Genomic DNA, 21,404 nt, shown 5'->3' with positions numbered 1-21,404 from the left:
CCCCCCCCCACTGTGGTCCCAACGAGGCTCCAGGTGACCGAGGCCAGTCCGCCTGTCCCCCCGTGCCTCTGTAGCTGGGCTGGGTCCTCCCCAGGCCTGGGGGCGAGGGGGCAGCCAGGGGCTCTGGGCCTCCGCGCGTCTCCCAGGGTGCGGGGGCGGGCAGAAGCAGAGAGGCGCACCCGGTGCCCCTTCTCCCCCGGTCGTCTGTGTTGTCCAGCACTGGCCCTGCTTCTGGCCATCACCCTTCAGACACAGGTGTCCACTGGGTTGCAGGCACTGTCAGGGCCTTTGGGACACAACCCCAGTAGCCCTAGTGCTAGAGGTGGGGGGGTGGGCTCGGGGCACAATGAAGCCGGAGGCAGGGAGAGGCCCGTAGCCAATGGCATCGCCCCCACGGGACAGGCACACAGAGGTCCCCAGCCAGGTGTCTGGGGCCATGCCTTGTGGCAGGCACTTTGGCCCTGCCAGATCCCTCCCGCCAGCTCCCCGAGGCTCAGGCCACCCCACGTAACACAGCCCCCGGAGCTTGGCGGCTGGAGGAGGGTTGGGACGTGTGACACTGTGCCCAGCCGGCAGACACATGGGGCACAGCCCGCGTCCAGTGGAACGCACACCTCAGGCAGGTGCGGTGGGCTGGACGGGCTGCCGTGGGCTCCAGGCCGGTCGGCCCCGAGCTGAGGGGGAGGAGAGAGGCCTCAGGGTCCAAGTTCAGGAAGGAACCCACCTGCTCCAGCCCAGCCGCCTGCAACCAACTTACAAAGGAAGGTTCTGGGCTTGAAGTCTCAGCTCTGGCCTGGGAGAGAAGGCAGGCCCCCTCCAGGGAGGGCTGAGGCTTGGTGAGGCTGGACACCCTGCACCCAGGCCCAGAAGCTGGCGGAGGGCACCAGGGACCAGGGCGGGGAAGCCGGGGACCCTCTCGAGTGGTGGGTGTGGGCTGGGGGCCCCCAAGAGTGGTCTCCCCATGCCGTGGGTCAGGGGTCCCCAGGAGCAGTCTCTCCTCTAGCTTCCCTGGCAGGCCGTGGGTGCTGGTCTCGGTCAGTCACATCCCCAATGCTGGGCACTTGGCATAAAATGTTTGGCTGGAGGCCTGGCCCTGCCGCGGCCTCCAGGAGTGGGTGCAGGGGGTGCAGCATGGTCCCCAGGAGAGGCGGCGGCTCTCTGAGGGGTCCTAGCCCTGCCGGAGCCAGAGGCTGGCTGTGCCACGGTGCCCGTTTCCCCCCGTAAGGCCAGAAATCCCAGCTCGTAGGTGAAATTTGGTTTCTGGATGAGGACAGCTGTTGGTCCTGTTTTTATGTGTCTTCCGTCCACGGGCCCCGGTGCCCCGGCTCCCTCTCCCCAGGCCCGGGCCCTCCCAGAGATGCCCGGTGGGGTGGCCCAGGCTGGAGGCAGGGCGGAAACCCTCACCCTGGATCCCCGGGGGCCATTAATCCGCTGAGACCTCCAGTGAGTCAGCCTCAGAGCCGGTGATCGTGGGTGTGGGTGTGGGTGTGGGTGTGTGGCCCCCTTACCCCGTCCCACCTGGCAGACGGCAGCCCATGTCACACATTCCGTACCCAGCGCCGTGGGGATCATCTTTCTGCCCCGCTCAGCCTCGTTGCTCCCACCTCTGAAATGGGGCCATGGCTGTGCTTCCAGCCGGGGGCGCCCGGCCACCTGATGTCCCGAACACTGTGAGTGAGGACGTGCGGCCAAGGTTGAAGTCAGAGGGACCTGGGCTCTGGGACCTCAGATAATGCCTCAACTTTTTCAAGTTTTGCTTTTCTCAATTGGCAGAGAACAATTGTTCCCCGACACTGTGTCCCCACAATTCACAGATGGGACCCCGGGGCCTGAGACTGGGTGCGGTCTGCCCAAAGGTGCATAGTCGCTGGTGACAGGGAGGGCTGAAGTCAGGCTCTGCCCCCTTTTTCCTGATGGGGCATTCAGGCGTGGCTTGGTCCAGGGGACATGCTAGCTAGCTGGTGCCCCACAACTCGGTCTCCTGGCCCTGGGGCCCCGTGCACTCCCCGTGCCTGCAGGGGGACGGTGGGAAGGAGCGCCCCAAGCCCGTCCGCAGCCTCGGCGGGGGGTGGGGGTGGGGTCTCACCACAGGAGTCCTAGGGGCTCCGGCAGATGTCCGGCCCTGGGGAGGGGCAGCAGCAGGACAGGCCGCCCGCCGTGTATGTTGACCTTGCTGAACCCCCAGAACACGGCCCCCTGCTTCCTCGTGCACAGCCCATCCCCAGCCCCCTCCCGGGCCAGCGGCCCCGTGTGTACACAGGAAGCTAAAACGGGCCGACAGGTGGGCCCAGCAGGTGGAAATGTTCCCAGAAGCCGACAGGCACCTGGCCTCTAGCCGGAGGGGGCGCCCCGTAGAGAAACCCTTCCGTCCCGGCCTCGTGGCTCGGGCTCCCAGGCTGCAGTTGGCCCCCACCCACCTGGCTGGGTTCAGCTGGCCTCCAGCCAGCCTTCCAGGAGGTGGCCCTCGTGTCTGTCCATGGCGTCTGTCTGGTGTACCCGTATCACCAGGCTCTGCCCTCCCAACGTGCCTGGGGCTGGCAGTGCCCAGGTGAGCGCTGGCTGCCACTGCGTCCCGCCACCCAACGGGGGCTCAGAGGCGGGGCCTGGGGCCCCATCACCGTCATTGCTGGGCCTGTCACTGCCCAGGCAGGTGCTGGTGTCACGTGTTTTAGGAGTGGGGACTCCCAGAGGGGCTAAGAGCCTGGCAAATGTCGCATGGGGACCACAGTGGGTGGCCGGATGCGCACGGGGTGTGGGGACCCTGGCAGGGTGGCCGGATGCGCACGGGGTGTGGGGACCCTGGCGGGCTGGCCGGATGCACACAGAGTGTGGGGACCCTGGCAGGGTGGCCGGATGCGCACGGGGTGTGGGGACCCTGGCGGGCTGGCCGGATGCACACAGAGTGTGGGGACCCTGGCGGGCTGGCCGGATGCACACGGGGTGTGGGGACCCTGGCGGGCTGGCCGGATACGCACGGGGTGTCTGGCCTCGTCCTTCGGGGGCCACATGTGACAGGTCACCTCGCCTTGTGCTACCCTGTGAGGCAGGGATACTTCTCTCCCCATTTTGTGTAAGGAGAGACCGAGGGCTGGGAAGGAAGGGACCCATCCAGCTGCGAGGGGCGGGGTGGGATGCGGACCAGGCTCTCGAGCCCCCAGCGCTCAGCTGGGTTAATAGGACTCAGTCTCCCGCCCCCACTTCAAGGCTGCTCAGCTCCAGAAGGTCAGGGGCTAAAGCTGCAGAGAGGACAGAGCCTGGACAGGAGTGGCCGGGTGGGGACAGAGCCTGGGCACAGTGGCCGCATGGGGCAGGAGGGGAGGCGCCTGACCTCTGTCTTTCTAGGACCTCCAAATTCATGGCCTTCTAGTCAGGAGGGTTAAGTTGGGGGCAGAAAAGGGACTGGACGTCACAGCCAGTGGCCGTGGCCCAGGCCGCTAGCCTGATGCACCAGGCCCCAGGCATCGGGGGAGTGCATCTGTGCGAGCTGAGGGTCTCTGGCCCCCGGGGACATTGGCGGGCTGACCCCACCCCACACGGCCCCAGTCACCCCGGCCGGCCCCAGCCTGCCGTGTGACCTTGAAAGAGTCGCTCACCCTCTCTGGGCCTGGTTTCCATGTTGGAATTGGAAGCACACACAGCCTCCCAGCCTGCCCCACTCTGGGCCCACACCCACAGAGACTTCTAGAACCCCGCAGGGTGGGGCCAGCTCGCCCCTGGAGCTTTCTTCCGCTCCCTGTCCCTCTTTTTCTCTCCCTTTTTTTTTTTTTTGACTTTTATCAAAGGCAAACAGCCCGATCCCCAAGATAGGGCCGCTCCCGATGAAGTGGGGGCCAGCTGGCTTGTGGGAGCCCCAGGGTGGGGCCAGGCGACGGGCCGCTCAGATCGGCGAGCGCTGGCGGGGACCCCAGAGCCCACCGTGCAGGGCGGGGCCTGTCGGGCTGCGGGACTTTGCTCTGGGAGCCACCAGCCATCAGCACAGCAGAGTCTGGCTCCAGCCAGGGTGCAGAGGCAGCCCCCAAGCTTGCCCCCCACAAGCCACAGGGGCGGGGGTCCGAGGCCTGGCTCTGCTGTTGGAAAGTGGCTGTGCCCTCGTGTGACCTACAGCCCTCTGGGCCGCTTCCGTGGGACCGGGAGCCTCGGGCCTCCTCGTGGCTCGCCGTGCCCGTGGCTGAGGCTGGCTGCCGAGGGCTCCGGTGCGGGGACAGAGCTGGGGCCCAGGGCGCCGCTGCACGGCCTCCCTGGGTGCTCCTCTCAGGCTGACGGGCTTGCCTTACCCTCCAACCTACCAGCCCAGCTGGTAAACTGAGGCCAGTGGGCACAGCAGAGGCAGGATCTGGCCCCAGACCTCAGTTCTGTCACCGTCCACACCCCCTCCGGCAGGTCCCCAGAAGTGGATCCCCCGCCGCCTCCTTTGTCCCCTGGGGACCCGTCAGGGTCCTCGAGACCTAAACAGACGTTTAAATCATATAAATATGCAAAGGCTGAATTCTGTCTCCTGGTTCCTCACAGACGTCTGGGGGGCGAAATTGAATCCCGGGGCGGCGTGTTTGTTCTGGAAATAACATGTGTGCGTTGTTTGCTAGAATAAATTAGTCTTTGTCCCGATGCTGCGTCTGTAGCGACAGCCCGACCCCCATGGGGGCCTGTCACAGGAGGGGAAACTGAGGACAGACCAGGAAGAGTCAACCACGGAGCAGGACAGGGATGGGCTCGCCCGCCGTGCGCTCCCACCGCCTGCGTCCACGTCAAGGCCGCGGCCCTGGTGTGGCTGGGGCTCTGATTCGCGTCTCCTTCCCTGTCGTGTGCCGGAAGCCTCGGTCACCAACTGCGTGCAGGGGAGGGACTTCCTGCCAACTGTACCCGGCCCGGGCTTAGGCTCACTCGGGAGAAGGGGCCAGGAGTCATGTAGGGATGGCACGTCCTCGGGGCCCAGCTGGAGCTGGGGTCTGTGACCCATCACCCCGGCTGCTCTGGAGCCACGCAGAGCAGACAGACAGGGGCCCCAGGAGGCTACCAGGGAGGAGGCCACCGCCACCTGGAAGCCCACCCTCCCCGCTGTCACTGCTCAGGTCTCCAGAGAGACCCAGGCGGCAGAGGCTGCGCCTCGCTCATCCCTGCCCCAGGTGCGACTGAGCACTGAGCCACGGGTCCAGAGACCGGGGTCCTGGGCCACCTCCAGGCAGAGTCTTCAGTGCGGCGTGGACGCTTGTGGCCCCAGGCTCCTGTCTCCCCGTGTGGTTGGGAGGCGTCTCCGTGCTGTTATGGAGGCTGTTCAGAAATAATCGTGTCTTCCCGCCTGTCCATCTCCTGCCCCCCGAGGCCCCTTGCTCTCACCTGTTTATACTTCTACTCCCTCTCGGCCGGGATCTGAACCCTCGTGAGGCACCCAGCGTAACAGCAATAGGCACCCCGCCTTGTTTTCTGACGCAGGTTTACTCCTGCTTAGGAGAGGGTCTCTGGGAGATGCTAACTGGGCTCGGAGACCACGTGGCCCTAGCCCAGCTGCGCAAGGACAGGAACTGCTGGCTGGAAGTACGTTATCTGAGCAGATGAATGTCGAGCATCACCAGGGCCACCGCGTACAGTTGCACAGGCTGTGCACTTCCTAATGCACCCTTGGAATGTTTGGCTCCTCAGAACCAGCCCCTCCGAACCAGGGAGGTGGGTTTTTATGGTGACCGTGGCCCTATCCCAGCCCGAGGTTCCCCATTCCCTGGCCTCCTCACCTCTCCCGGGTTTCGGCCAGCCCCCACAAGCCCTGACTGGTGGGTTCTGCCCCCCAGGCATGCAGAATGGCAGCCTTTATCGGGAGCCAGCCCTCCCTCTGGCAGTGCATGATACCCCAAAGATGGAGTGGCTGCCGTGGGAATCGCCAGCCACACTGTTATCTGGGAGCTCGGCCTGCCGGCCCAGCGGCTCAGATTAGGGAGCACGGCTGTTTGCCTGTGGGTGCCGGGAGGCGGGGTGCAGAGGCACCCCAGTCTGCCCCTTTCCTCTGACACCACCAGAGCTGCGCAGGCGCAGCGAGCCAGGGACAGCCTGGAAAGCCGGGTCGCCCCCACTCTTCCTCTGCCCTCGGGGACCCCCAGGCCAGCCACCCACACGCTGGATCCTGAGCTGCTCCCCACGAGAGGGTGGGCCGTCGGTCTCGGGTGGATGGCGCTGTCTCCGGATGGCAGGGTGGGGGCTCGGTGCCTGACAAGGCCAGGACGGGCTCCTGCAGATGCTCTGGACGCTGCCAGGGAAGCAGGTGAAAGCAGGGGTCACGCCATCCTGGTCTCCGTGGTCCCAGCAGAAGTGAGGTGCATGTGGGCACCCCTGTCCAGAGCCCGCGGGCAGGCCGACCAGCGGTCTCTGGCTGTCTGGAGAGGGGCAGGCGGCATCAGGGTTCCCGAACCCCCCGCCACGGCCGGGTTCAGTCCGCCGTGGGCTCACAGAATTGTGAATGGACAGATGAGTACCCAGTGAGCTTGCCTTTAAGGGGCCCTCTACTCTCCGCCCCTCCCCACACATGCCATCTCAAGGGCCAGCCAGTGGAGGAACCCAGGATCCAGGGGGCTGGGACCTCAGGTCAGCATCCTGGGCTGGGGGGCAGGGGGCCGAGACCCCGGGTCAGGGTCCAGAGTGGGTGTTCTGCTAGCTGTGTGGCCTCCAGGGCCTCAACGCCTTCCTCTTCCTGATGTGGGAGACGTCAGGAGACAGCGGACTTCATGGGCTCATCTGAGCAGCAGTGGGTGACTCTGTGCTGGCCAGCCACACTCCCACCCCTGAGGACGGGCCCTGTGGGACCAGGGAGGGGGTAGGCTGTGGGCAGAGCTCCGGGCTGGGACCCAGGTGTCCTGGATAGGCCAGCAAAGGACACGGCCCCTCGTGGGTGAGCTGCAAAGCGACCGCGCCAGCCTCTGCCCCCGCTCTGGGGGGCTGATAAAGGGGCCCCAGCCTCGTCCTGGTCCCCTGGCATCTTATCTGCCCTGGGGAAGACAAGGACCCAGTTAGAACGTTCTAGCCAGGCCTCCTGGCGTATTTACACGTTATCTCTGCCATTAGGCTGGCAGTTATCTGATAATCGGGCCCATTAAGGCCACAGCCTGCCCGATCGGGGCTCCAGGAAGTGGGGCCGCGGCCGCAGCTCTGGCCTGGGGACCAGCCCAGGCCACGTGAAGACTCTGTGGGCCCAGGCAGCCCAGCCGGCATCCAAGGCGCCAGGTAGCCCGCCGTCCTGGGCAGAGCGCTTGGGATCTGGGAAGGGACCGCCCTCTGAGGGCGTGGCCACCGCCGGCCCCTCCTCCCGTGAGGACACCGAGGCCCTGGGAGGGCAGGCAGCGCGCCGTCCTGACGAGTGTGTACGGCCTTGGAGCCTTAAAACATCAGAACTCTCTCTCCCAGCGCTGGAGCCAGAACCCCACCCAAGGGGCTCCAGGGTACGGTCCTTCCTGCCCCTCACCCTGGCCTCTGCCCTGTGTCTTCTGTGGGTCTCTCGTAAGGATGTGTGTCGCTGGATTCAGGGTCCCGTTAGATAACAGGACAGTCTCATCTCGAGCTCCTGACGTGATATCTTTCCAATTAGGGCATGTTCACGGGTTCCTAGCAGACGTATCTTCTGGGGGCTGACTTTCAGCCACTGTTGGGTCACGTGGCCTGAGGAGTGGGGCCGGGCGGAACCCCAGTCCTGCCGAGTGAGAAGGACGGTCTCAGGGGCTCCCAGCAGAGCCCCATCTGTCTGTGTAAATGTAACAATCCTGCTGGGGGCCGTGCAGCACGGGCCACGGGAGCTGCGGGAGCCTAGAGCGTTTACACACGCACGCGCGCACACGCGCACCATGGCATAGGCGGCTGCAGGCCCTGAATGGCTCACACCCTCAGCTCAGGCCGTGCAGAGAGGCAGCAAGGCTCCACCCAGACCTTTCCAGAAAGCAGGCGGACCTCTGATGAATGAATGAGTAGAAGTTGCAAGACAGAGGAAGAAACTGGTGTTTGAAGTGTGGGGGGGGAGGCGCAGCAGCATTTGGGGGTGTCCGTCAGTTCCTGTCCCTGCTGACCTGCAGGGAGTAGGTGGAGCCAACCTCAGGGCACGCCCCCCCATGCAGATTCTGGCTTTGCTGAGCCTTTACGGGGGGGGGGGGGGGGGGGGGGGGGGGGGGGGGGGGCGGGGAGCCTGGGGCTTTCACTTGGTTCCCCGCTGTGGGCCCTGTGCTGGGGGTGTTGGTAGACCAACGCGGTCAAGCCTCACGCAGCCCAAGAAGTACTGGGGTCCCCGTGTCAGAGACGTGGAAATCGAGGCCCAGCACGGGCTTGCTCTGTGGGTTTGGGGGGCTCGATCTAAGGGGGCAGGACTGGGAGGACTGTGCCGAGGGACAGGAGGCAGCCTCATGACGTCACGTCCTCTGTGGCACCACCCTGTGCCCCATAAGACACGTGTCCTGAGGGCCGTGGCGCCCCCCACTGTCCCCCAGGCAAGGGCAGGGGCTGGCCTGGCCCCCAGGGGACTCAGGCCTGGGCTGCCCTCCTCCGCCCAGGGCCCCGAGGCCACTCCAGGTGGGGACTGGGGGGCTGCAGGGCAGGGCTGCAGCGGGGCAGGGGGCGGGCCCCCTCACAGCCCTGGTGTCTCTCCCCGCAGACGAGCTGGAGCCGGTGCTGCAGGATGGGCAGAGGTGCGTGCGGGCGCGGCGCAGCCTCCCCAAGGGCCTGACCTGGGGCCCGTTCCGCGGGAGCATCCGGAGCAGAGCCCCGTCCCCTGGGCAGGCGGAACCGGTAAGGAGCCCTGAACCCAGCAGCCTAGCCACCACTGCAGGGCGAGTCCAGCCCGGGAACAGACCCCCTTCTGTCCCTGGAGCCGAGTGCGGCTTACATGCCAGCCTGGCGGTGCCGGAGATGGGGGCCTGAGGTATTGGGACCAGGAAGGCTTCCTGGAGGAGGCATTCTTTATGTGGTTCTTGATGGATGAGTAGAAGTTGGCAAAACAGGGGGAAGCTGATGTTTGAAGTGGGGAGTGAGGGGGCAACAAGGAGCCACGTGGGGATCTGGCCTGGGTCCATGGGGGCTTGGGGACCTGGGGCAGAGGCCAAGACGCACTCCCCCAGGTCCTCCCAACGATGGCTGACAGCATGTCTTCGCCCCCTGGTGCTCTCTGACCCCCCCCCCCTCGGGCACCTAGACACCAACACCCCCAGGTCTGTGGTCTGCATCCTCCTGCAGGCAGGTCTTTTGTTGTTGTTATTTATGTTGAGAGAGTGAGTGAGCAGGGTGGGGGCAGAGGGAAGGAGAGAGTCCCAAGCAAGCTCCACACTGTCAGCACAGATCCCGGCGCTCAGCTCGGGTCTGTCTCAGGGTTGTGAGTTTGGGCCTGCATGATGTGTGGAGTCAACTTAAAAGTCCATATACGTCTTGGTGAGGAAAGGGCACAGTTCTGTGGGCCAGCGGAGTCCGTCCGGGGCAGCGTGACGAGCAGTGTGTGGCAGGACGGGAACCGGGGGGGGGGGGGGGGCCTGGCCGTGACGCCGCTCAGGGACCCCTCCAAGCCCTGCTGCTGCTTGTCTGAAAGGCCTGGCGGCCCCCTGGGTCAGTGTCCTCAGGCCCAGGCTCAGGCACCCGGTGTGCAGCCGTTGCTCCTTTTGGTTCCTGGCAGTACGTTCAGGCGTGACCTGATCCAGGCGCACCCTGGCTGCCAAGGGCCCCGCACCTGGGCCTCTGGTTGGCCTCCGAGCTGTCAGCGGGGAGCGAACCCCCGTACCTCGAGGTCAAGCGCTGCCCTGGGCGCTCCAGCCTGGGAGTCAAAGCCTGTTTCACAGCCACAGAAACCCGGGCCCCGGGCCGCGGCCTGTCTGCAGGACGGGTGAGGGGCTGCCGGCCGTCTGCAGCTTCACAGCACCCGGCCGAGTCAGGTGGGAGGCCTGGGACTGCGGGCTCCCACCGGCGTGGCCAGGCCATCCCCATGGCACCGGGTCCAGATCCCTCGTGGCTGGTCTGCCCCGGGCAGGCTCCTGGCCTCTTTGAGCTGCTGTCTCCCCAGGCTTCGGGACCTCAGTGGGGACCCAGGGAGGCCGTGCCGTGTCCTGGAGGCCTGAGCCTGCAGAGGAGAGGCTGGTGGGGCAGAGCTGCCAGGGTAGCTGTGCACGTGGCGCCCAGCACACCTGGGCCTGGCGGGAAAGTGGCAGGCGCCCTGAGGGAGGGGTGACCCAGTGTCCCACGGCCTGAGCAGAGAGAAGGCGGTGGGGGCTCCAAGGTAGATTCTGGCCCCACAGAAAGGGCCTGGTTTGGGTTCTGCTGAGGGGACGGAATCTTCAGTGTTCAGAGCTGTCTCTCGAGGCAGTGAGGAGCTCCCCGTCGCTGGAGGCATGCAAGCAGAAGTTGACTTTTCAGAGCATAGGCTGTGGAGGGGCAGTTAATGATTGGAAGGAGTAGGTGGGCTGGGAGCCCCCCCCCCCCCCGGCTCTGATTCCGCGTAAGCTCTAACAAGATAAAGGGGTGTGGCTGTGTGGCCTGCGGCCCTGTCCTCTGTACTCCCCTCTGGGGACAGTTCCTTCCAGGATGGACAGGTGTATGCCGCAGACTCCCCCACATACTGAGGCAAGCCCCCCCGCCCTGTATGAGGCAGCTCCCCATTTTACAGATGAAACTGAGGCTCTGACAGGTTGAGTGACTTGCCCAAGTGAGCAGGATCCAATAGCAGAGGGAGAATTACAACCACGTCCGTCCAACCCCAGACCCCTGCAGGGACAGGGCAGAGCAGGTCCCGGGTCCCAGGCCACTCCTCTCCATCTCCTCTCCCGAGTTTTGTCCTCCTCGGGCCCAGGGTGCAGGGCAGCCTGGGGGCACTTGGCTGAGGTTGGAGACTCTCTCCGGCGGAGAGATAATGTCCACGGGGAGCGAGGGACCAGCGCCAGGAAAGCCGGTGGCCTCTGGGGCTCTGGCGGAGGAGCTGCGGGAGGAAGGAGCCTCCTGCTCGGGCTCTTCAGAGGCTTTATCTCCTGCAGAATTAAATCCCTGATTAACCCTTATCTCCCCGGCAGCGCTATCTGCGCCTTGGCGCCGAGTGTCCAGACACACCGCACATGATGATTGATTTCTCAAAGATATGCCGCCTCTCTGATACTCCATTTATTGTCTAAATATTTTTGCTAACGTTTCAGCGGGCCCCTTATCGAGCTCAGCTGGGGGGCGTTCCCCCCCACCCCCTGATCGTCCTGTCCACCGCCGCCAGGCTGTTTGTCTCCAGAATGTGGAGAGGAGGGAGGGAGGGGCACCAGTGGGGTCTGACGACCCTGCCCCGCTGGTTTTCTTAGGCCCAGGGTGACGGTCTCCACGCTCCCGAGACGTTGGGGCTTGGGCCCCAGGAAGTGCACAGAGCCTGGCAGGGGTCGGGCCGAGAGTGGTTCCTGCACTAGTTTGCTGTGTGACCTTGGGCAGGTCCCTCCCTGAGCCAGCTGTGGCTTCTGTGTTCCAGGGCTTGGGAACTCAGCCAGCCCTAAAATTTGCAGTCAGATACCAAAAATATGTTCCGGATGGATGGATCAGTGGAGGGATGGATTGGGTGGATGAGTGAATGGAGGGGTGGGTGGGCAGATGAGTGGAGGGAGGGAGGGATGGCTGGTGGGTGGATGGGGGGGGGGTCAATGAATGAGCACCTGAGCCAATGAACAAGTGAGTTCTCACCCCCGGTCTGGCCTACACTGGCTCAACCCATCTGTCTGTCCAGTTGTCCCCCCAGGCTTACCCACCGTAGCCATGAGGCCACCAGGACATCAATGAGACCTGGGGTGGGGGCCCTGTGGCTGCTGAGCAAGGCAGCAGGTCCCCTGGGGAAAAGCCCAGAACAGCTGAAAGGAGACCAGCGGGGCCCCGCCCGCCGTGCATTGTGTGCAGGGATGGGCACAGAGGACCTCGGGGTGGGGCCTCCCCCTCCCCCATCCCGCAGCTGGAGGAGGAGGTGAGGCGGGGGCTCTTGGGGGCACCACGAGTTCTGAACAGCCCTTGTGCAGGGAACCCGGGGGCTGGCATCACAGTAGGGCACCCCCACCTCTGCCTGTCTTCTCTTGTAAGGACACTCGTCACTGGACTCAGGACACAGCTGGGTAATGTTGGAGAAGGTCATCTGAATTGTCCTCACTCATCCCCCAGAGCTGGCAAGTGGCAGTGCCGGCCCCTGGCCCCCCACAGGGCTGCCCCCCAGGGGCTGGAGCACCAGGGCGGGGAGGAGGGCATTGGGGGCACTCTGAGGGGGGTGTCCTCGGAGACGAGGCCTTCCTGGGTCCCCACCCCCTTCCTCCCCACACTGCAGTCTCCCTGCCTGCAGCTGCAAAGGGTTGACTCCACCGGCCTCCTGGAGGCCCAGGAGGAGGGATCGCCTGGTCTCAGGGACCCCAGGACGCCTCCCCGTGGAAGAGGGCTGGGGGCCACACGGCCTGCATCCCTGCCGTCCACATAGCCCCTCCTCACCACCCCCTACCTCGTGCCCTTCTCAGCCCGCTTCTCAAGCACTTTCTGCCTCCAGCCTCCCCAGTCCACCGTCCACACTGGATGGTGGACGGACCAGGGGAGGGGTGGTGGATGGAGGGAGGGAAGGAAGGAAGCACAGATCACGCAGACCCGCCTTCAGTCCTGGGTACACACCGCCACTTCCCATGGCTTTTGCCATCCTTCAGCTCTGTGGGCCTCAGTCCTCATCTGTGAAATGGGTTCTGGGAGGGTAGGCAGGACAGGGACAGGACTTCCCAGGATGAGCTGAAGGAAGGAGGTGGGTGGGGGCCTGAGTCAGAGCCCAGCCCTGGCCTGCCCTACAGGCAGCCCCCCTGACCTTGTGCGGAGCAGTCTGTGGTCTGGCTTGCTGAGCCGGGCGTGCTCTCCCCCTCCCAGAGCGTGGCTCCCACCTCCCCTCGATGCTGCTGCCCGGGACACACAGCAAGGCCCGGAGCAGCCTCAGCAGGGTGGCAGAGAGGGCACGGAAGCCAGACACCCACCTCCTCCTCGGGGAGACGAGGCGTGGTCTCAGATGTGCCCAGAGACCTTGCAGAAGCCGCCCATGACCTGGGGGCTGCGGGGGGCTGTCCCGGAGTTAGGAGGCAGGGGACAGGCAGAGTGGGTGGACCTGGACGCACGGGGCGCGAGCCTGGGGGCGTCTGTGCAGGGAAGGCCGGCCAGGGAGTTCCAGGTCATGCCCCCCAGCTTACACCCGCTGGGGGGGGGGGGGCCAGGTCGGGTAGCCCTAGATCTCCGGCCTGGTTTCCTCCGGAGAGTGTGCGGGGCCCCGCCGCCCCGCTCCCGGGAAGTACGTGAGAACGGGGGGTTCTGCAGCGTCAGCAAAGCCTCGCGTGTTTTTATCATGCCGGGAGCACGCTGCTCCTGCGAGCGATAAGCATTAAACCTACCGGGAGGCCGTCAGTCTCCGTTTGAGGGTTAGAAATATTGGGACGAATAATTAGATTTCATATCGTTACCACAGCGCCAATCGGGGGATCAGGCAGATTAATTTTTTTCACCCTCCTCGGCTCATTAATATTCATTAGAGACTCAGGAGGCCCGGCCCCGCCTTGCTGCAAGCTGCTGGCCAGGTCACTGCAGCTGGGATGTGGGGGGCAGGGGGGAGCCACCTGCCGTGGTGGCCACCCTGCTGGCCGCTGAGCCCCCCAAGCCGGCAGGACCCCCCCGCCAGCGTCCTGCCCTGCAGCTGGGGGACCCTCAGTGTTGCTGGCCTCCCGGGGCCACAGGCTTTCTATGTGTTGACAGGTGGCAAGTGCCGGCCTAGGGCCCCCGGGTGACCCCACCTTCTGGGCCTGAACCCAGTGCCCCTGCCTCCTGTGTCCTGCTGGCCAAAGGGAAGGCAAAAGGCGGGGGGGGAGTTGTGGGTCCTGCGGGAAGGGACGGTTGTGAGCGCATCGACACTGCCGCGTGCCTGGAGGGGCTGAGCTCCAGGGGACAGGCTCGGCCCCCCTCCCCCGGCCCTGAGAGCAGGTGGCAGGACAGGCCAGGTCAGAGTCACGGCTCCAGCAGGAGCTCACCACCCGCCTGCAGAGAGCGCGGGCCCGGTCTGGAGGCGGGTCTCCAACGGCAGCCCCATCCGTGGCCAAGCCACAGAGCCACTCCACTGGCCACGGCGCCCCGGCCTCGGGAGCTGTGCTCAGCTCGTGGGCCTCATCTCACCGGGTCCCTGAGCCCACCACAGGGTGGGGGCGAGAGCTCAGAGGGGCCCCTCGGGTCTCAGGCTCACAGCAGGGGAGGCCCGGCCGGGAGCCCGCGTCGTCCCCGGGCGGGGAGGCGCCCCCAGTCTGCCAGAGGACAGCTCCCACGGCATTGCTAGGGCCGCACGCGCTGGCAGTGCCTGGCCGCCTGCCCGCCCCCCGCGGTGCACGCAGCCACCTGGTCTGGGCGGCTGCTCGTGATACAGGTTCTTCAGTTAAAGGTCCTGACACGCACATTTTTAAACAAAAGGCACTCATCTGCATAAAACAAAAATACCCAAACGTGGACACGTGCTGTGCCTTTCCGTGTGGTGTGGGTGGCTGAGCGGGGGTGCCCCCGAACAGAGCCAGGCCTGGATCCGGGCCCGGCCTCCTTGGCCCCACGCCTGCCGTGGCCCCGCGGAGGTGGCCTCCACCCCTCATCTCCAGTGAGAGAAGGGCAGTGCCTACCTCCCAGGCTGACTGGCCACCTGGGGGCCACTGTGGGAGGAACATGTGCCCATCTGGCCCGTGGCACTCAGCGGCCTGCCACGGTAGGCAGGCAGGGAGAGAACACAGATCTGGGTGTGAATCCCTGCTCTGCAGCTCCCTGGCTGTGTGACCTTGAGCAAGTGGTCTGACCTCTCTGGGCCTCCCATTTCCAAGAAAACCCAATGCCCCTGCATGGAAAAGTGCCGGCTCCCTGATGCATCCATCGGCAACACAGTGCTGACCGAGGAGCCGCGGGTGGTGGCCTGGCTGCCTGCCGGCCTCAGGCTTTCCCCGCTATGCCAGGCGGGACCCCCACCCCGCCCGTCCTGTGCTGCCCTGATGAGCCCCCTCCCTCCCCCCAGGGCCCGGCCCTGACCCTGCTGCTGGAGGAGGAGCCCTGCTGGCTGAGGACGCTGCCGCAGGCAGAGGCCGAGGCCAACACGGAGATCTACAGGAAGGGTTGGTATCCTGGCGCTTCCCTCGTGGCCTTCCGGCGGGGGGTTGGGGGGCAATTGGCTGGCCCTTAAAGGGAAAGCAGCCTTCTTGGGCTGCTCAGGGCTGGGCCTTGGGGAGGACCACCACTGCCGCCACCCCCGCAGCACCCTGATCAAAGAGGTCAGCTCCGGGGTCTCGGGGACCTGCCGCTCTTCCTGGGCCCAGGCAGGGACTGCTCTCAGGGCCTCTGGGAGACCGCCGGGGTCAGCAGAGGATCCCAGGCCAGGCAGGCCGCGGTGCCAACTAGACCAGGGCCCCGTGCAGTCCAGCGGGCTCTGGGGGAGAGCAGGAGGGCCACGTTCAAACCCAGACACGTGGGGCCTGGGCCACGTCCCCTGCCCTTCACAGGCCTGTTTCTTTATAAGACTAAGGGCTCTCTGCCAGGCCTGGGGGCTTCCGCTCCTGCTTTCCTGCACCTTCTAGGAGGAGTGGCCCGAGGAGGAGGAGGGGAAGCAGGAAAGGGTCCTCAACACCACCCCGATTCCCGGTTCAGAGAGCTCAGGCCACCCAGAGGGGACACGGGGCTCCCCTCCTGCCTGGGCATGTGTGGGTCACACGGCAAAGTGTGGCGCGGTCATCCGAGTGAGGACCCTCCCCCCCACCGCAGGCGAGGGGGTGCGGGGGTGACGTAAGCACGGAATCCGAGGGGTACATGCCCACCGACCACAGGAAATGGCCTCATCCCCCTGCAGGGTCTCCGCTTTGCCAGAATGTTCTGGGGCTGCACACAGCACATTCTGCTGAATACCCCGTGGAGGCCAGGCTCCGTCCTGAGGGGCAGCTCTCATTTCAGGAGGGGGCCAGAGGCCGTCGGGGGCAGGTGAGGGACACACGCCCAGCCCCTCTGAGCTTGGGGCAGCCCCTTGCTCCTGTCCCCACCTGGGGGCCTCCCTGGTGCAGCATCTGGGAACCTGGGCCACGCTTCAGCCCCCTGTGGTCCTGGGGAGGACCCCAGCCCACCTCTCAACAAGGGCAGGCCCCAGACGCGGCCGAAGGCACTGGAAGGCCGAGTGTTGGCCTCGAGTGGTGAGCCCCGGGTCTGTATACCTGGCCAGGACATGGGCCCGTTCGTGCTGCCTGGCCTGGCACTCCTGCCCCGTCAGCAGGGCTCCGGCCGCTGCCTGCCAGGCAGGGCAAGGTCCTCACTCTGCTGATGGGAACGAAGCTGAGGTTTCCTGGGGCCTCCAGTGGGGGCCTCCAGTGGGGGCAGCGGAGGCAGGAGGCAGGAGGCAGGAGGCAGGTAGCAGGTAAGCGCGGCGCCTGGGTCCTTGGCAGAGGCTGCCCCCTGCCGGCCGCCGCGGGAACAGTCGCTCCTGGCGGAGCTGTGAGCAGCAGGCCCCCGGCGCTCTGCTGCCTGTCCCACAGGCCGCCCCTCTCCTGCAAAACAGGCCAGCCGTGCTGGCCGCCTTCGGGCCTCTCCCGCTAGACGGGGAGCGGGCAGGCCTGCGGAGCCACCCAGCGGCCCCATCGTAGAGACCGCCTTCACAGGGCCGAGAGCCCAGTCCGTGACTCCGTGCCCCCCTCCGCCCACCCGTCAGACCTCAAAGCCCTGGTCTCCGAGAGGGGGCAGGAGGGTGGGGGGTCTGCTCAGAGGGGCAGCCGGTGGCCCGCCCATCACCAAGGACTCTGCCCCTGCAGATGAAGCCCTCTGGTGCCGACTCACCAAGCCGGTGCCCACGGGCGGACTGCTAGTGGTGCTCCTCACCGCGGCTGAGCCCCGTGGCACCCCCAGCCACCCCGTGAAGAAGGAGCCGGCTGAGCCCGAGTGCCCGGCCCCCTCCCACACCGACATCCAGCTCCTGCCCCAGCAGGCCGGCATGGCGTCCATCTTGGCCACAGCAGTCATCAACAGTGAGTATGCCACCGGGCCACCCCAGCTCTGTGGCCGTGCGGGGACAGCCCCCAGGACCTCAAGACCTGCAAAGATTGGCTACCACTCTGATCTGAGCAAAGGGTGTGCTGTGGCAGACGAGCATGGGAGAGCTTGAACGTGGGCCCGGGAGGGGGACGGGGGTAGACCCCACTCCTCCACTCAGCCGGGCGGGAAGCAGGGCCTTGAGCAGAGGCTGCACCTGTGCTGGGATGCTGAGCCCCAGCCTGGCTCCCAGCCCAGAGGCCAGAGCCACGGCCCTGTGCACCCCCCAGGGCAGAACCGCCTGGTGACCATACCTGGGTTGGCCTGTCGCTCGCTCCCAGCCAGGACGCGCTGAGCCGGTGTCGCTGGGAGCATTGAACAGGACTCACTCCACACGCTCGTCCACATCCACACTAAAGCAAGGGGTCCAGGCTCCGGGGTCACCGAGGGGGACAGCCCGCCCCAAGGGCACCACCCCCCCAGGGAGGGACAGGCAGCCTCGGGGGCAGCGGGGATTCCCGAATGGCACACCTCGTGACAGAAGTGGGGTCAGGGTCACAGGGTGGCAGTGCCTACTTTAATTGGGGTGCTTGGGCAGAGCCCAGCGAGGTCACCACGCGTCTGGGGCACAGCACGTGGAGGCGAGCGTCTCCACCAGAGAACTGTATTTAGCAAGGGGCGCACTCAAGCTGCCCAAGCACCCTGGCTGCTGGGGGGACCGCAGAGCAGCGAGACTGGGACCGTGTTGAGGAAGTCAAACGTGACGGCACCTTGAAGCCAGGGAAGCAGCCAAGCCACAGGCCACCTGGGGCCCGTGAGGCACCAGGGAGCTGCCACGCGGGGTGGGGCGAGGGGGCACCAAGTGCACGGCCAGCTGCGCACTGCTGGGAGTGGTCACCAGGGAGAGGGAGGAACACCCGCTGTGAGCATCCTGACCGTGAGCTCTTCAGGACGCTATGGCGGAGCCTGGGAGGCGGCTGGGGGACAGGGTGCCACGAGGCCCGGCGGCAGGGGACACTGGCCGAGGACAGTGGGGGCCCACTGCATCCTGGCCGTGGAGAGGTGGCCACGGACCGAAACCACCAGGGCTGAGCGAGCAGGGCGTGAGGAAGCACAGCGGGATTCAGGCAATCCCGCCGCATGTCTGCCCGCTGGTGGAAATGACCCAGGAAGGGGGGCGGGGACCCAGGGCCCTCATGGAGGGGAGGCTGGGCGCAGGGGACAGAGAGGGTGGCCATGAGTGAGCAGGACCCCGTGCAGACACCGAGCTTTCAGGGGAGAAGGGAGGAGCCCCCGGGGGCCAGGATGGCCCCCTCACCAGGGCGCCTGGTGCCCACAGTTGGCACAACAGACTCAGTTGAGTCCTCGGCAGAGGCAGGAGCCTCCGTCTCCTGTGTCCAGGCGGCTCTGGGGAGGCCCGGGCCCTGGGAGTGTTCCTCCCCTCGGGTCTGTGGCTTGGGTGTCAGAGCCTCACCCTGAGGCAGCAGGGCCACTGCCACCATGGGCTAGACCCCTCAGCTCCACCCCCACCCCCCACATGGGCCTCGCCAGCTCAGGGCCTAGGAAAGCCTGGTTCAATTCTCGACACTCCATCCTCCGAGCCTGGGTGTTTTCAGCTGTGAAGTAGGGGTGGGGTAAACACCAGGTGTCCGGGCAGATCAGCCCCAGGGTGGTGGGACGGTGACCCTCTGCACCGAACCAGGGCTGAGCGGGCCTCTGAGGCCCCACCCCCAACCCAGGGGCTCTGCTAGCAGAAGAGAGCTGCCTTGAATTTCCCCCAAAACTGGAGGGACCTTGAAAGGGAGGGGGAGGACTCCCCCACTCTGCCCTGTGAGCCCAGGATAAACCTCCGAGAAGCCGAGGTGAGGGTCGCCTGCAGTCCGGCCCAGCAGAGGGGCAGGTGGCCGCGCAGCAGAGGCGGCCCTTCCTTCACATCTGCCGTGAAGATGCCGAGACCCACCCAACCCGCACCCGCCTGCAAAACCACCCAAACTCCGCCGGACCGAGAAGTCACAGGCCTCCTGCCTGGGACAAATGTTGTCAGTTAAGCAATTGTGACCAGTCAGTACCTGATATGAAACCACGGGGTGGGGGTGCGGGTGAGCGGGGAGACGGGGAGAGCTCTTCTTCCGCTGCCTCTGCAGCCCCCAGCCTCACCCCACCCCGGAGGCCGCCCGGAGCAGCTCAGCTGTTGCTCTCCTGCCGGATTCATGCACAGGAGCTCCCTGTGCACCTGGCCACGCACACCCGGTCACGGGAACACACGTGTGTTCCATCCTCTACAGGCGCCCAGGCCCCCAGCATCCCTCACGCCCCCACCCGGCCACCTGCCCACACTGCACGCGGCGCCCTGTCTCACTCCCTCAGGTGTCCACTAGCATATGGCCACGCTCCTTCTGTGGACACCTGAGGGACACGGTGTGTCTTATGGGGCTCACTGATGGGGGGCAGCATGGGGCCAGCCGGGGGGGGGGGGGTGGGTTACTCAGAGCCCCGCCCGCTCCATCCCCTGGCATCCTGGACATCTACAGAAAGAGAACCCAGGTTTATAAAGGGACAGATGAGAACTGGCAGCAGTGACCAGGAGGAGAAGTCCAACCTCACTCCTCAGGATGTCGGCAGGGGAGGGCGCAGTCAGGGCAAAGCCCTCGTTGCCTGGACGGCAGGCGCCCCCCTCAGGCTGCGCCCCCCTCTCGCCCCCACAGAAGACGTCTTTCCCTGCAAAGACTGCGGCATCTGGTACCGCAGCGAGAGGAACCTGCAGGCGCACCTGATGTACTACTGCGCCAGCCGCCAGGCCAGTGGCTCCCCGGCCGCCGCCGCCGAGGAGAAGCCCAAGGAGACGTACCCCAACGAGCGCGTCTGCCCGTTCCCCCAGTGCCGCAAGAGCTGCCCCAGCGCCAGCTCCCTGGAGATTCACATGCGCAGCCACAGCGGTGAGGCCCCGCCCCCCCGGCGTGCAGGGCGCCCCTGGCGCACGGCCCACCTGTGGTCATCTGGAAGGGGGGGGGGGCGCTTGCCAAAGTCCCAGGAAAACGGGCAGAGGAGGCAGGGCTTTAACACCCCCACCCCCTCCCGCCGTGAGTCCTTGGCCAGCAGGAGCCGGGCCCTCACTCAGCCCTCCTTCCAGGAGAACGGCCCTTCGTGTGTCTCATCTGCCTGTCAGCCTTCACCACCAAGGCCAACTGTGAGCGGCACCTCAAGGTGCACACAGACACACTGAGCGGTAGGTGCGGGCTGGGACGGGGCTGGGGGGGCACCCCACCCCAGGGCCCTGATACCACAGCCTGCCTGCAGGTGTCTGCCACAGCTGTGGCTTCATCTCCACCACAAGGGACATCCTCTACAGCCACCTCGTGACCAACCACATGGTCTGCCAGCCAGGCTCCAAGGCTGAGATCTACTCACCAGCGGCCGCACACCCCACTGCCAAGCTCCCCCCAGGTGAGTCCCTGGGCGCCCCGTGGGGACTAGGAAGGGATGGGGTTGGCTCTGATGGCAACCCGGGGTCAGTTTCATTCTTGGCCCTCCACCACCTCTACCCAGCCCAGCTCTGCCCTTCCCACCCCACCCCTCCTCAGGTCTGGCCCAGGTAGGTCCTGCTCCAGCCCTGAAGTGTGGCCCCTGGGGTCTCCCTGCAGACAGTCTGGCCAGCTTCCAGCAGCACACGGCCCTCCACGGCCCCTTGGCTTCCACCGAACTGGGCCTGGCGCCCACCCCATCGCCAGGACTGGACAGGAAGGCTCTGGCTGAGGCCACCAATGGAGAGGCCATAGAGGCCCCCCAGAACGGGGGCAGCAGCGAGCCCCCCGGGGCCCCCCAGGCCATCAAGACAGAGGCTGTGCCGGAGGAGTCCAAGGCGGAGCCAGGGCCCCCAGCTGCATCAAGGACCCCCTCACCACCCAGCCCTGCCGCTGCTAGGGTGAAAGCGGAGCTGTCCAGCCCCACACCGGGCTCCAGTCCGGGCCCCGGGGAGCTCGGGCTGGCGGCCGGCGCACTCTTCCTGCCGCAGTTCCCCGCAGCGCCCCCGGCCTCAGAGATCCTGGCCAAGATGTCCGAGCTGGTGCACAGCCGGCTGCAGGCAGGCACAGGGGCACAGGCCGGCCTCTTCGCGGGGGCCCCCAAGGGTGCCACGTGCTTTGAGTGCGACATCACTTTCAATAACGTCAACAACTTCTATGTGCACAAGCGCCTCTACTGCTCCGGCCGCCGCCCGCCCGACGACACGCCCCCAGCGCGCAGGGTCAAGGTCCCCCCAGCCCCAGTCCCCGCACCTCCTGGCCCACCGCCCCCCGAGGCCGACTCAGGGCGTGCATCGCCAGGCTCTGGGGCGCGCGAGGAAGAGGCAGGGGACGCGGCCACACCCGAGACGGAGACCGAGGCCGAGGCGGGCAGCCGGGGCAGCCCCA

At 66.1% G+C, this 21,404-nt stretch overlaps 1 protein-coding gene across 1 annotated transcript in view; it reads left to right on the top strand.

The window, feature by feature from the left end:
• Positions 1 to 21,404, top strand: part of ZFPM1 (zinc finger protein, FOG family member 1) — a 49,711-nt gene that overhangs the window by 22,173 nt on the left and 6,134 nt on the right. The window contains exons 4-10 of the mRNA XM_029926093.1: positions 8,618 to 8,751; positions 15,008 to 15,104; positions 16,779 to 16,991; positions 19,701 to 19,931; positions 20,126 to 20,221; positions 20,293 to 20,439; positions 20,637 to 21,404. Of these exons, the coding sequence (XP_029781953.1) occupies positions 8,618 to 8,751; positions 15,008 to 15,104; positions 16,779 to 16,991; positions 19,701 to 19,931; positions 20,126 to 20,221; positions 20,293 to 20,439; positions 20,637 to 21,404 (1,686 nt within the window). The remainder of the gene's footprint in view (positions 1 to 8,617; positions 8,752 to 15,007; positions 15,105 to 16,778; positions 16,992 to 19,700; positions 19,932 to 20,125; positions 20,222 to 20,292; positions 20,440 to 20,636) is intronic.

This window comes from Suricata suricatta, chromosome 16, assembly GCF_006229205.1.
Source record: "Suricata suricatta isolate VVHF042 chromosome 16, meerkat_22Aug2017_6uvM2_HiC, whole genome shotgun sequence".
Lineage (NCBI taxonomy): Eukaryota > Metazoa > Chordata > Mammalia > Carnivora > Herpestidae > Suricata > Suricata suricatta.
This window is presented reverse-complemented; position numbering and strand designations above follow the sequence as displayed.